This window comes from Leucopleurus acutus (genome assembly GCF_964270905.1).
Source record: "Leucopleurus acutus genome assembly, chromosome: X".
Lineage (NCBI taxonomy): Eukaryota > Metazoa > Chordata > Mammalia > Artiodactyla > Delphinidae > Leucopleurus > Leucopleurus acutus.
In genome coordinates, this window is record NC_139148.1 from 2,066,838 (window position 1) to 2,081,892 (window position 15,055).

A 15,055-nucleotide genomic window follows, 5' to 3' on the forward strand; every position below is an offset into this window, starting at 1 on the left:
ATCCTAATAGTATCTTAGTTACTATTAAAATAGCATATTAAATTATTAGAATTCTAATAATTATGCTTATATAATAACCCTCATAATAATTCCAGTATATCCTAATATTATATTCTAATTCTACCCTATCCTACTCTATTTTAATAATTTTCTATTATAGTCTATCCATACTGTGTTCGAACAGTCTATTATATTCCAACCTTGCCTCTCCTAATGATATTCCGCATTACTGTGTTCTGTACTATTACAGTCCAACCGAACAATAAAGACAAAACAGAGGACACGTGGACCCCATTCTGCTCAACAGGACTGGGCGCCGGGATTCAATTCTCCTTGGGCAAGGCTGCCCTCTCGTGGTCAGCAATGTACAGGAGGGAAGGTATGCTGCTGGCTCGAGAGTGTGGAAGCTGATCAAGTACAGCTGCAGAAAGATGTACAGTTTCTATACCTTCTTGGTGGATCGACCGTACATGCCATTTATTTCAGCGTGCTGCTTTGATGAGGACTTCCTGGGCTAGGGTGCATGTGAATAAACTTGGGTCTATGTGATTTGCTAGAGGTGTTTGACTAAAGAGCAATGGAAAACTGAAAAGATTTGATAGATTGATAGATATTGATCTATGATTGATAGATATTGATCTATGATTGATAGATGTTGATCTATGATTGACAGATACGGATCTATGATGGATAGATATGGATCTATGATTGATAGAAAGGCAGATAGCTAAAAATTAATAGATACACAGTTAGAGATAGATATGAATAGACGATAGGCAGATAAAAATAAATACATAGAGAGTTAGAGATCGATACGGGTAGATGATAGAATAGGTAGATGACAGATGATATAGATACATAGAATAGATGACATACAGATGATAGATAGCAGATATACAGTTAGAGATAAATAGGTACAGATAGTAAGACAAATAGGTAGATAGATGATGGATAAAAATGACAAACTAGATGATAGGTAAATATGATGATAAACAGGTGACAAGAGTGGGCAGATAGGTATATTATGTAAATAGATACCAGAGCTGACCACAGATACAATAGAGAAGATATACAAATAGATAAGATACAGATGACAGATAAACAGACGATAACTAGATATAAACGACAGACAGATCATAGGTAGACGATGAAGAGATGGACGACTGATAGACGACTACGGACAGGTTTGCAGAGATTCCCCCCTGGTTGCTCACACACTCAATGCAGGAGAAGGCCTCTTTCCATCTTTCTTTCCAACTGAAAGCTGTGGACCAGCCCTGCAGGGAATCACACAGGCATGGAACAGGCTCCGGGTTTTATTAAAACCAGAGCAAACTTACCAGCAAAAAGCACAGCCGCCAATGAAGGCAGGACACAGGGAAGGGGCGGGAGTGTGGACGGAAGGCTGCCCGTCAGACAGAAGAGCCTCGCGTTCACAGGACGGGGAAGAATCCCCAGGTCCACAGTTTCTACGAGGGGGATGCCTGCTTTCTGTGTCCATCCTGCACGTCTCACGCAGAAGCCACACACTTCACTATTTAATCATGCCGACCCCTTGAGAAACAGTCCGACTCTCGGCTATCTGGACGAGGGGCAACGTGACTCCTAACCTCCCCCGAGGCACGTCTGGGATTGCAGGGAAGAACACCCTCTTTCCATTCCGACACACTCTCCGTTCATAACGTCCTCAGCTGCGTGATCCGACACGTACGTTACCCAGCTCCGGGAATCACTCCAGAGCGTCCGTGCGGGAGATGAACAGCATTTTCTTGGGAGACAGGGACACTTACAGACAGGACGGAAGACCTCGACAGCTGTGCCCTGCTGGTCCTTCAAGCCTCCGCTTTTGCTCTTTGGAAATCAAGCCGGACGGTCCGTTCATATCACCGTCACCAGCAGCGGGAAACTGCCGTGCGACCCGACCCCGAGAAGCTGCCCCCGACCCCCGGTGCCCCATCCTGGGGGCGGGCTGAGCACCCCAGGGCCAGCGAGGGGGGCAGGGACTCGCCGCCGACTTCTCCACGGAAACCCGACTCACCCCGAGAGCATCTCGAATATGAGGATGCCGAGCGCCCACCAGTCCACGGCTCTCCCGTGCCCCTTGCTCTGGATGACTTCGGGGGCCAGGTACTCGGGGGTCCCGCAAAGGGTCCACGTCCTGTGGGCAGAGAAGGGAGTCCACAAAACTCAGCTGTGCTTGGCCAGTGCGTGCGTCTCAGAAGCACTGAAGGTTAGTCACTGAATTGATCGACAAGATGCCTTAAACCCTCGCCCGGTAGATAAAGACAGTAACCCCGTCTTCCCTGACTTCTGTCCTTTATAATAAACACTCTGTAACCAAGAAAGAATCTGAGTGACGGCCCTGTTATCACGGCTGTGTCTTCTTCTTGGTGCTTACCTTTGCTGCTCAGGATCAAAATCCCCCGTCCCTGTTTTCCCATAAAGTGATGGAAAAAAGGATTCAAGGATTGACTCAAGGGAACGACCCTCAGGAACCCAGACGTCTGCTTTATGAATAAATGAGCTGGTTCTGTGCCCCCAGAGGAAACACCAAGCGACCGCTAAGTGCCTTTTCCACCTGCTCTGCAAAAGGCCTGAAGTGTTTTTGTGGGTTCGCGGTCATTTTAGTATCCGTGGTGGCTTTTGGAAATCCTCAGGTTAAGGGGCTCTGGGATGTTTGGGGTTTAAACGGGGCGGACAGCTTTGGAAAGGATTTTCTCCCCAGGAGTTGAGACTTGCAAAATATTTAGCGTTTAGCGCCACCTAGAGGACAGCTGGCTGAAAGCAAGAGATTCCAGCCAGCCAAGCCGGACCCAGCACAGAACGCGGAGATTTCTTCTGATCGCGTGGGTGGTTGTTTTTTATTTGGGTCATCCCTTCCCTGTGTCTTTTTCACAACAGATGGGAGACGCAGTCTTCTTCTCCTTTTAAGAGAATTCTATTTATACTTTAAAAAGCCCCAATGTTTAATTAAAACATAATTTGTAACATTTCTGCTGAAATATCTAAATTTTTATGCCCTATGGAAAATAAAGACTGATTTTCCTAATTTTCTCTTTATTTGTATATCTCAGTATGGAGGATTTTGCTAACAAAAATTCACCCGTGAAAAGATAAAAACAATACAAACTTCCAGCTGAAAGATTAGGTCCTGGGGTTGTAACATGTCGTGGTGACTATATAGTTAATAATACTGTATTGTACATTTGAAAGTTGCTAAGAGAATAGATGTTAAAAGTTCTCATCAAGAGTAAAAAATTGTAGGGCTTCCCTGGTGGCGCAGTGGTTGAGAGTCCGCCTGCCGATGCAGGGGACGCGGGTTCGTGCCCCGGTCCGGGAAGATCCCACATGCCGCGGAGCGGCTGGGCCCGTGAGCCATGGCCGCTGAGCCTGCGCGTCCAGAGCCTGTGCTCTGCAACGGGAGAGGCCACAGCAGTGAGAGGCCCGCGTACCGCAAAAAAACCCAAACAAAACAAAACAAAACCCTGCGTCCAAAGCATAGGAAAATAACACGCTATGGTCATGTTCACGTTTTATATGACAGATCAGCGATAGTGATTAATATCCAAGAGGGAAACCACGGACTTCCCTGGCGGCCCAGTTGGTCTTTGCCTTCCTATGCAGGGGGTGCAGGTTCCATCCCCGGTCGGGGAGCTAAGATCCCACAGGCCTGGTGGCCAAAAAAACCAAAACATAAAACAGAAGCAATATTGTAACAAATTCAATGAAGACTTCAAAAAGGGTCCACATCAAAAAAATCTTAAAAAAAAAAAAAAAAAGGGCAACCAAAGGAGATGCCAGGGAAGACGCTGCTGTGACACATGAGCTATGAGCTCCATCGGCGCCTTCAGCCAAAGTCTGAATGGTGACTTTCTCTTCCCCAAAGTGCAACTGACACAGCTAGGCTGTTAAACCACTAAGAAGATCTGGAAACCGCCTGGTTCCAGCCCACGTTCTTACGTTGGGTAAAAGTCCAAGGCAATCAATGTCATCTGCCTGTTTTGTGTTTTTGGTGTGTGTTTGTCATCATGATATACACTAAATCCCCAGAACATATTTATCATATAACTGGAAGTTTGTACCTTCACCCATTTCCCCTTCCGCTCATCCCCTGCCCCTGGCAACCACCATTCTACCCTCTGGTTCTCTGAGTTCAGCTGTTTTTTTAAAAAATTAAAGTATAGTTGATTCACAATGTTGTGTTTGTTTCAGGTGTACAGCAAAGTGATCCAATTAAACACATATTTTTTTCAGATTCTTTTCCATTATGGTTTATCATAGGATATCGGATATAGTTCCCTGTGCTCTACAGTAGGTCCTTGCTGGTTATCTATTTTATATACAGTAGTGTGTATCTGTTAATCCCAAACTCCTAATTTATCCCTCCCCCACCCTTTCCCCTTTGGTAATCATACGTCTGTTTTCTAAGTCTGTGAGTCCGTTTCTGTTTTGTAAATAAGATCATTTGTATTATTTATTTAGATTCCACATATAAGTGATATCATATGACATCTGTCTTTCTCTGTCTGACTCACTTTGCTTAGTATGATAATCTCTAGGTCCACTCATGTTGCTGCAAATGGCATTATTTCATTCTTTTTCATGGCTGAGTAATATTCCATTGTATACACATACCACATCTTCTTTATCCATTCATCTGTCAATGGACACTGAGGTTGCTTCCATGTCTTGGCTATTGTAAATAGTGGTTAGTAACACAGGGGCACATGTATCTTCTCAAATTAGAGTTTTCGTCTTTTCTGGATATATGCCCAGGAGTGGGATCTCCAATTCAGCTTTTTTAGATTCCACACGTAAGTGAGATGCTACAGTATGCATCCTTCTGTGACTGATTTATCTCACTTTAATAACCCCAAGGTCCAACCATGTTGTCCCAAATGGCAAGATTTCCTTCTTTTTTATGGCCGAATAATATTCCATTTTATACACATCTCCTAGCTTCTTTATCTACAAGCCAAGAAACACGTGAGGCTACCAAAAGCTAGGAGAGGGGCACAGAACAGATGGTTTTCTAGAGCCTTTACAAGGAACACTGCCCTGGCAACACCTTGATTTCCTACGCTGGCCCCCAGAACTGTGAGGCTGTAACATTCTGTTGGGTTAAGCCCCTTAGTTTGTGGTACTTTGTTATGGCGGTCTCAGAAGCCAAACACCCACCCCATGGGGGCCATATCACATCAGCCCTCACCCAGTTCACCTCTGCTTCTAAAGCACCTGGGGTTTTCACACTCCACACTGGGTATTATAACTTGTGCTACATGACGGGCTACAAGCTAAATGATGGCCAGGGAAACAAAACATTTGGAAACACAGCTTTGGAGGTCCAGAAAATTGTCATCATGATGTCCATGTTTATCTCTTTAAAGAGGCTGACCACCCAGTTGCCCCCTCAGGCTTGGAGAGATGACATCATGTCACGCAGACAAGGAGCTACAGCTCAGAAAGGGGATGCGATGGGGTTTCCGTGAGGAAGAACTTCAGGTTCTCCTTGTGACTTTGCCCTGCGATCGGCCAGAGGAAAGAGTCGAAAGTGCAGAGGCGACCACTTCACCCCATGCAGATGGCTACCATCAAAAAAACAGAGAAACAAGTGGTGACGGGATGTGGAGAGAAGGGAGCCCCCCTGCACTGTAGGTGGGAATGTAAAATGGTGCAGCCACTGTGGAGGGTCCTCAAAAAACTAAAAATAGAACCACCGTTACGATCCAGCAATCCCACTCCTGGGCATATACCCACGGGACATGAAAGCAGGGTCTTGAAGAGATATCTGCACACGTGTGTTCATTACAGCACTGTTCACAACAGCCAAAAGGGAGAAGCAACCCCAGTGTCCCTCACGGATGAATAAACAAAAAGGAATATATCCAGACTGTGGAGTATTATTCGGCCTTGAAAAGGAAGGGGACTCTGACACCTGCTACAACATGGAAGAACCCTGAAGACATTACGCTCAGTGAAAAGGAAAACTACCTAATGATTCCACTTACGTGAGGCCCCTAGAGGAGTCATATTCACAGAGACAGAAAGCAGATGGTGGGTCCAGGGGCTGAGGGTGAGGAAGTAGGGGAGCTGGCACATTTTAACGGGGACAGAGTTTCAGTTCTGCAAGAAGAAAGGAGTTCTGGAAATGGATGGTTGGGGATGGCTGTACCACGTACTGAATGTAATTCATATGCTGAATTTTACGCTTAAAATTGGTTAAGGTGGTATCTTGGATGCTATCTGTATTTTGCCACAATTAAAATTTTATAAAGTGCAGAGACAGAAGAGGCTAAGAAAGGAGGGTGTCCCCGTGGGCGGGAGATCCAGGAACAGGTGTCTGATACCCAGAGTCAAGGTAAGGTAGCCAGGACGTCGGCAGAAGCTGGACCAAGGGCGGGTTTGGAAAGGATCCGGGACCAGTAAGTCCAGACAGAGCTGTGTGGGAGCCACGTCCAGCTGGCACGCTTCTGCCAAGGAGCATGTCTCTGGGGCAGCCACTTAAAAACTCTGGGCTGCAGCCCAGGTCCAGACCACGTGTGCCCAGGTTGCCTAGTGTTGCCGTTGTGTCTGGCACCTGTCTGTAGACAGGTAGAAAGGAACGGCATCTTAGGAGGGAGAAAATACCCTTTGCAAAGAACTCCTCCAACAAGAGATGCAATGATGAAGCACTGATAGAAGAAACCCCTATCTTGCAGGTTTAATGTAAAGAAAGTAACAGTGTCTGCTCACTGATACGTTTGTCCACTCTCTCTGTTTCTCTGCCCATCATCGAGCTCACGCTGACCCTGCTGTGTAAGCAGTGCATCTGGTCCGAGCCCTCCCCAGGTCCACTGGAGTGTTGGGGGTCTTGGGCGGGAGTGTTCAGCTCTCTCCAGGAACCCACCCAAAGGTGCTCTTGGGTCCCTGCTTCCCTTCTCCATGACACCTCTCCATTCCCAATCTCTGACTCTTTTTTCACACGACAGACTCTTTCCCATTTCCCTAGAACCCCCCGTGATACAAAGTACCATTCCACTTTCAAATCCTATGGAAGGAATGGACGGTCACGTTACGTTGGTGCAGATAGAAATTGTATGGTCTGGTAACCAGCCAGGAATTTGGGTGCAGAAGGTGGCCGTAAGTTCAAGGAAGGAAAGGAGATGGGAGACGTGGGTTCTTCCCACACGGAGTCGAGCGGGAAGGGGCTCACACTACCTGCTGGGCTTTTTCAAGTGGCATCCCGTCAGGGTGCACAGAACCACCTGGCGGTCCAGCTAGGAGTTTCTTGTCCCCAAGACTTAAGCTTAGGAGCATCTTTCTTCCCGCCACACCCAGCTGAGTCAACTCAAAGTCAACCCTCGTTGCTCTGGCTCATGAAATTCATTAATTCTGCTGAGAGATCCAGGTACTGGCCCGTGAATGCTGTATTCCCAGGTGGGGCACATCCACGGTGGCCTGAATCTAGCTGGAAGCCTGGCGCTTAGCTGATGTCCTCACCAGGTGGAGGTGGGTGCAGATAATTGTATCTGTGTTAGGTGTGGTGTCTCCGCTTACATGTGGAAAGGTGAGTCTCTCCCTGGCTTCATCCTGGGGTATGGGGCACAGATGGAAGGCCGTATGACTTTCCAGTTTCTCAGTAAACTCAGGTAGCCTGACCCCCTCATTCAAGGAAAAGCTTTCTCCGAAAAGCCCCCAGGCTTCTTGGGTGTAGAGAGGCATAAACTGCTAGAAAGAGCTTCAGACTGCAGTAAACGTCCTTAAAGCCTTAGATTTCAAACAGTACTGCAGTTCCCTAAAAAGTTAAAGAGAATTTCCGTAAGTCCCAGGAACTTCCGTCCTTGGTTAAGGCCCCCAAAGAATTGAAAGCAGGGACTCTAACAGACATGTGTACACCCAGGTGCACAGCAGATGATTACTGGGCAAGGTGGAAGCAGTCTTCTCCTTTCAAGAGAATTCTCTTTATACTTAAAAAAGCTTCCTGCAAAAAGCCCCCATGCTTCTTGGATGTAGAGAGTCACAGATTGCTAGAAAGAGCTTCAGACTGCAGTAAATACGTTAAGACAAGACAGACAGTGGGGGATGTTACTGGGAGAGGGTGCTGGTCCAGGCTGTGAATTATCGATGCCCCTGGTCTTATCGTTTCTGCTCACTGGCTCCTGAAGAGAGGGCCAAGTGACACCCGCCGTTCTCAGTTTTCTCACTGTTATCAGGTCCACCACAACTGGGGGTGGGAGACCGTTATCCAAGTATGCTCTGTGAAACAGACGTCCAATTGCTCATGTGTTCCGACTCCCCCACTGCCTTCCATGGCATCCCCACTGAGTTGAATTGTGTCCCCCCCCAAAAGTCCTAGACTCCGGTACCTGTGAATGTATTTGGAAATAGGGTCTTGCAGATGTAATCAGGTTAAGACTGGGACTAATCCAATGACTCGTGTCCTTAAAAGAAGAGGAAGAGAGAGAGATCTCTCTACTGTATTAGAAGGAGGCCGTCTACAAGCCAGGAAGAGAGCCTCACCGGGAACCAAATCAGCCAGCATCCTGATCATGGACTTCCAGAACTGGGAGAAATACATTTCTCATAAGGTCACCAATCCTATGGGATTAGGACCCCACTGTCATGACCTCATTTGACCTTAATTACCTCTTAACAACATGATCTCCAAATACAGCCACACAGTGGGGGTTGGAGCTTCAAGACATGAATTTTGGAGGAACACAAGTTCAGTCCAGAGCAATGAAGGTGATGGTGATGGTGGTGATGGAGGTGATAATTATGGAGATGATGATGGTGGTGATGATGATCATGGAGATGGTGGTGATGATGATGATAGTGGTGATGATGGTGATGATGATAATGGTGATAATGATGGTGATAATGAGGGTGATGATGACGGTGGTGATGGTGATGAAGGTGATATCTATGGGATGATGATGGTGATGACAGTGGTGGCGATGGTGGTGGTAATGATGATGTGAGGGTGGGCATGATAAAGTCAGAAGCACCTACTGTCTACTCAATGCTTACTACATGAGAGGAACCGTTCTTAGGAAATACTTTCCATCGAGCAGACCCATCCATTGTTACCAATCACCCTGCAGGGTAGGAACAATTCCCATTACACAGACGAGCAAAACCAAGGCACACGGGGTGATGACAACATACAACGTCCTCAATCTCTCCAGAGTGGCAGACACAGGGGTCCAGCAGAGGCAAGTGGTCCCCATATCCACTCTTCATTCCTAAGTGCCCCTCTGAGGTGCTTCCGTGAACAGAGGCTCTTGGTAAGGGAAGTAAGTTTAACCTGGAAGCCGTAAGGTACTACCACTTGGCAACTGTGGGGATACACGCCAACTGCCTTACCTCTCAGGGCCTCAGATTTCTCAGCCGTAAAATGATGACGGTTGGCCAAACTTATCACCGAGTGAATTTGTGAAACATTTTATTGGTTGTTTGTTTGAATCAGGGCTTCCAAATAAAATGATTAAAAAAAAACCACAAAAAACTAGCAGGTGGACTATATACCACATGTTACCAATAGGGGGCAGCACCAATGCCATAAACCAATTTTTAAAACTATATAAAGTCTTCACACTCTTCTACGTAAAACCATCCCATTTTATTCTTAGCCATGAAACAGATGAAATTCTATAGGGGAAAATCAGGTTGCATTTAACAGCAGCCTAGAACGAAACTGGGTCATTTGTAGAGACATGGATGGACCTACAGACTGTCCTACAGAGTGAAGAAAGTCAGAAAAACAAACATCCTATATTAATGCATATATGTGGAACCTAGGAAAATGGAACAGATGAACTCACCTGCAAAGCAGAAATAGAGACACAGACGGAGAGAACAAATGTATGGATACCAAGGGGGAAGGAGGGGTGGTGGGATGAATTGGGAGATTGGGATGGACATATATACACTATTGATACTATGTATAAAATAGATAACTGGGCTTCCCTGGTGGCACAGTAGTTGAGAGTCTGCCTGCCGATGCAGGGGACATGGGTTCATGCCCCGGTCTGGGAGGATCCCACGTGCCGCGGAGCGGCTGGGCCCGTGAGCCGTGGCCGCTGAGCCTGCGCGTCCAGAGCCTGTGCTCCGCAGTGAGAGAGGCCACAACAGTGAGAGGCCCGCGTACCGCAAAAAAAAAAGAAAGACAAGCCGTAATATGAGTTGGTGACGGTGTGGAGAAAAGGGAAAGCACGTCCACTGTTGGTGGGAATGTAAACTGGTGCAGCCACTATGGAGAACAGGATGGAGGGTCCTCAAAAAACTAAAAATAGAGCTACCATGTGATCCAGCAATCCTACTCCTGGGTATATATCTGGAGAAAACTCTAATTCGAAAAAATACATGCACCCCAATGTTCACTGCAGCACTATTTACAATAGCCAAGACATGGAAGCAACCTAAGTGTCCATCGACAGAGGAATGGATAAAGATGTGGTGTGTATGTATATATACATATATATATATATATACACACACACACACACACACACACACAATGCAATATTACGCAGCCATCAAAATGAATGAAATCATGCCATCTGCAGCACCGTGCATGGACCTGGAGATTGTCATACTGACTGAAGTGAGTCAGACAGAGAGAGACAAATACCATACGATGTCACTTCTGTGTGGAATCTAAAGAAAAAGGAGGTCACAGCGCAGAGGACGCAGAGCACGCTGCCAGAGGCAGGGGGTGGGAAGATGGGAAAACGGGGGAAACGCTCACGTACTTGTCCACCAGTTTCTTGGCGAACCCGAAGTCAGTGAGCTTGATGTGACCGTCTCTATCCAGCAGGATGTTCTCCGGCTTCAGGTCTCTGTAGACGATCTCCTTGGAGTGCAGGTACTCAATGGCACAGACGATCTCTGCAGCGTAGAAGAGCCCGGTGGAGCTGGAGAAGCGGCCCTGGTTGCGCAGGTAGCTGAAGAGCTCACCACCCGGCACGAACTCCATCAGCATGTACAGGAAGCGGTCATCGTGCCCCGTCCAGAACCTGCGGGACCAGAGCGGGAGTGAGGGCTGCGCCTCGGAGGGACAGGAAGGGACAGGGACGGACGGATGCTGGGATGGCACTTAGACGGAGGTCGTGGTACACGAACAGGTCATGTTAAGATATATCTCTCGGTAAGACATGATCATACGAAGTGAAGTAAGTCAGACAGAGAAAGACAAATACCATATGATATCACTTCTATGTGGAATCTAAAATGAGACACAAATGAACTTATCTACAAAACAGAAACAGACTCACAGACACAGAGAACAGACTGGTGGTTGCCAAGGGGGAGGGGGTGGGGGAGGGATGGAGTGGGAGCTTGGGGTTAGCAGACGCCAACTATTATATAGAGAATGGATAAACAACAAGGTCCTACTGTAGAGCACAGGGAACTGTATTCACTCTCCTGCGATAAACCATATGGAAAAGAATACGATAAAGAATGCATATACACGTGTAAGGGAATAACTTTGCTGTGCAGCAGAAATTAACACGACATTGTAAATCAACTATACTTCAATTAAATCTTAAAAAAAAAAGATATATCTCTAGGTCCATGTTAGGATACTCATATACATGGACAGATATAAGACGTGTGTGGACAGATGTTAAGATTTGGTAGAGGGCTTCCCTGGTGGCGCAGTGGTTGAGAGTCCGCCTGCCGATGCAGGGGACACGGGTTCGAGCCCCGGTCTGGGAAGATCCCACGTGCCGTGGAGCGGCTGGGCCCGTGAGCCATGGCCGCTGAGCCTGCGCGTCTGGAGCCTGTGCTCTGCAATGGGAGAGGCCACAACAGTGAGAGGCCCGCGTACCGCCAAAAAAAAAAAACAAAACAAAAAAACAAAAAAAACGATTTGGTAGAGATCGATGTTAAGATATGTCTATAGGTATTAGAACAGAAAAACCAACAAATAAGCAGATGATTATTTTGTAAGAAGAGATACATCCCTAGGTAGATGTTAAGATACTCATACAGATGGACCGATGCCCACATGTGTGTGTGCGGCGATGCTAAGATTTGGTAGAGAGTGATGTTACTGGTACAGATACATGTTAAGACATGGCATAGACAGATGTCACGTTATGTGTATAAATACACGTTAAGATCGATCTCTAGGTGGATGTTAAGATACTCGTATAGGTGAACAGATGTCGAGATATGTGTGTGGACACATGTTAAGGTTTGGCAGAGATTCATGTTATGGGTACAGGTACCCATTCGATGTGCTAAGATGTGGCACAGATGATGTTAACGTTACGTGTACAGACACACGTTTGGACACGTATAGGTAGACGTTAAGATTCAGGTGCACGCAGATGTTAGGATACAGGGAGACACAATGCTAAGGGATGGCTATCCTGTCGACGTGCAAAGGTCTCAGAAAGGCCAAGAGTAAATACCAACTTCTGACGATAAACTGGTGAACAGCTTGTTATGGGCTGAATTGTGTCCCCAACCCCCAAATTCATATGTTAAGTCCTCACCCCAGGACCTCAGGAGGTGATTCGATTAGGAAATACGGTCTTTAAAGAGGGGATGAAGGTAAATGAGGTCACTAGGGTGGGCCCTGATCCCATAGGACAGGTGTCCCTATAAGAAGAGGAGATCAGGACACAGACACACACAGAGGGACGACCCTGGGAGGACACAGGGAGGAGACGGCCGTCTCCACGGTCTCAAAGGGCACCCACAAGGCCGACATCCTGACCTCAGACTTGCAACCTCTCCAAACATGTGCTAATAACTCTGCTGCTACAGCCGTGCCATCTGGGGCGCTTGTCTCACAGCCCGAGCAGACTCACACGGGGTGGGCACACCTCAGGGATCACACCTGGTTCAGTGGCCCCAGGGTCGTCATCAAGACTGCAAATTTCCAGTCCATTCATGATGGCCTCCCAGACACCTGCTGGGAAAGGTGGCCATTAACAAAAGCCCAAAGCAAGAGATTTCTAAGCAACGACGGGTAGGAGATGTTCCCAGAGAGTCAGAAGAGACGCATCCCCTTTAGAAAGGCGCTGATTGGCTCTGTTCACGGGAGAAAAGGCAGCAAGCAGCGAGAAACTGAGGAGAAAAGAAGAATACAGATGTAAGAAGAGACAGAGTCCTGAATGAATTTTAGAGGTCACGGCAAAGAGGAAAAGCAACAACTACATCCTGGGGAGATAAGCACGGATGGAGAAGAAAGTTTGCCTGTAAAGGAGATGTGGCTACGTATGGCTGATTCACTCTGTGATACAGCAGAAACTCATACACCACTGTAAAGCAATTGTACTCCAATAAAGATGTAAAAAAAAAAAAGATGTAGAAAAAAAGAGAAACGCTCGTTGGAAGTAAGGGCTCTGTTTCTGAGCGGATTTAGGACACAGAAGTGTGACTCAGGCACAAGCATATAAAGGTCCCCCCGCAGGATCGGGACACACAGACGACGATGTGAAGCAACGCAAGGCTACCGTGCCAGCAGCGGTGCCTGATCCCCGAACCCCCGGGCCGGGCATCTTCTCTGCTCAGGACACTGTGCTCCCCTCCAAGGCTGGTCCCAAAGTGCTGAGTCCCTCTGGGCTTCCATGAAAACAAAGGATGCTCGGAGGACCCGCGTCCTTGGGTGAGGATGCGCAGGGCACCACGCACCAGATGGTCCTGGCTGCTGGGATGGGCTGTTCCAATAAAATAAAGAAAAATACAGGCACACCTCGTTTCAGTGTGCTTTGCACACACCGCATTTTTAACACATGGAAGGTCTGTCACAACCCTGTTTTGCAAGCAACTCTACGGGCACCATTTTTGGAACAGCATTTGCTCACTTTGTGTGTCTGGGTCCCCTTTTGGCAATTCTCGCGATACTTCAAACCTTTTCGTTATTGTGGCAATCTGTGATTTGGGGTGTTTCTATTGCAAAAAAGCAAGTCACGGAAGGCTCCGAGGTTGGTGAGCAATTTTAACCAATAAAGTGTTTTTCACTGTGGCACCCACATTGCTTTTCTTTAGACATAATGGTACTGCACACTTAACACACTACAGTCCAGCGTAAACGTAACTTTTAGATGCGCTGGGAAACCAAAAGCTTCGTGTGACTCGCTTTACGGCGATATTTACTTTACTGTGGTGCTGTGGAACGGAACCCACCGTTATCTCTGAGATCTGCCTGTAATCAACCGTATCGATATATACACAAAGCACTGGAGGAGGTAGTTTGCAACGACCCAAAAACTAGCTGCAAGGAAAATCACGAAGCAATAACCAAGTGTGGCAGTGGTCAGGAAGGTGTAAGTTTATGCAATAAATAAAAAGATGGGGGACTTCCCGGGCGGTCCAGTGGTCAGGACTTGGTGCTTTCACTGCCGAGGGCACGGATTCAATTCCTGGTTGGGGAACTAAGATCCCCGTAGGCCTTGCGGTGCGTGCGGTCAAATTTGGAAAAAAAAAAAAAAAAAAAAAGATGGGCTGCAGAGAGGAAAAACGCCCCCCGTCGTGGATGTGAAAAACTTTTCTATGCCCAAGGGAAGCCTTTTAAAAAGAAAAAAGGACAACATACTCTTCTGATGTTCAAATGAATGGCTTTTTTGTTAAGCACTATGGTTTATATGTCTTCGCACAATATGGGCCACGCGTTATGAAAGGGTTTCTCTACATGCGCGTTTCCACGTGCAGACTCTTTGCACGACGGGTGCGGCTGGGGGATGACGGCTACCCTCCGATAGGGTTGCCATACATGCCATTCTTTCTCGGTGTTCCCCGTTGATTTCTGTCTCTCAGAGTGAGAGACGGCCCGGGGTCCTGTCTGTAAGAAGCACAGTGGCAGCCCCGTCTAGGCGTTGCTTTTCCCCCAGTTCCTGATAGCCGTGCATCTCTGGCCTGTTCCCCTTCTCACATCTGACAGCTCAAAGGCTCGAGATTTGCAGTGTTGAAACTTGAGGGAACACAGGACGCAGGAAGAGTGCTTTGGGGTTGTGGGTTGTGGCTATTGCTACTGGAGTGGAACACAACTTTGCTCCCCCTGCAAAGTATCTCTTTGGCATGCGGATTATTTCGACCTGAAAACAATCAAAGACTCAAA

General features: G+C 47.2%; 1 protein-coding gene across 1 annotated transcript in view; it reads right to left on the reverse strand.

Annotated features, from left to right (window-relative positions):
* The window catches only part of LOC309978408 (cAMP-dependent protein kinase catalytic subunit PRKX), a gene marked incomplete at its 5' end in the record, with an annotated part of 79,974 nt that overhangs the window by 19,982 nt on the left and 44,937 nt on the right, over nucleotides 1-15,055 (reverse strand). The window contains 2 exons of the mRNA XM_082864884.1: nucleotides 2,039-2,158; nucleotides 10,734-10,997. Coding sequence (XP_082721010.1) covers nucleotides 2,039-2,158; nucleotides 10,734-10,997 — 384 coding nt within the window. The remainder of the gene's footprint in view (nucleotides 1-2,038; nucleotides 2,159-10,733; nucleotides 10,998-15,055) is intronic.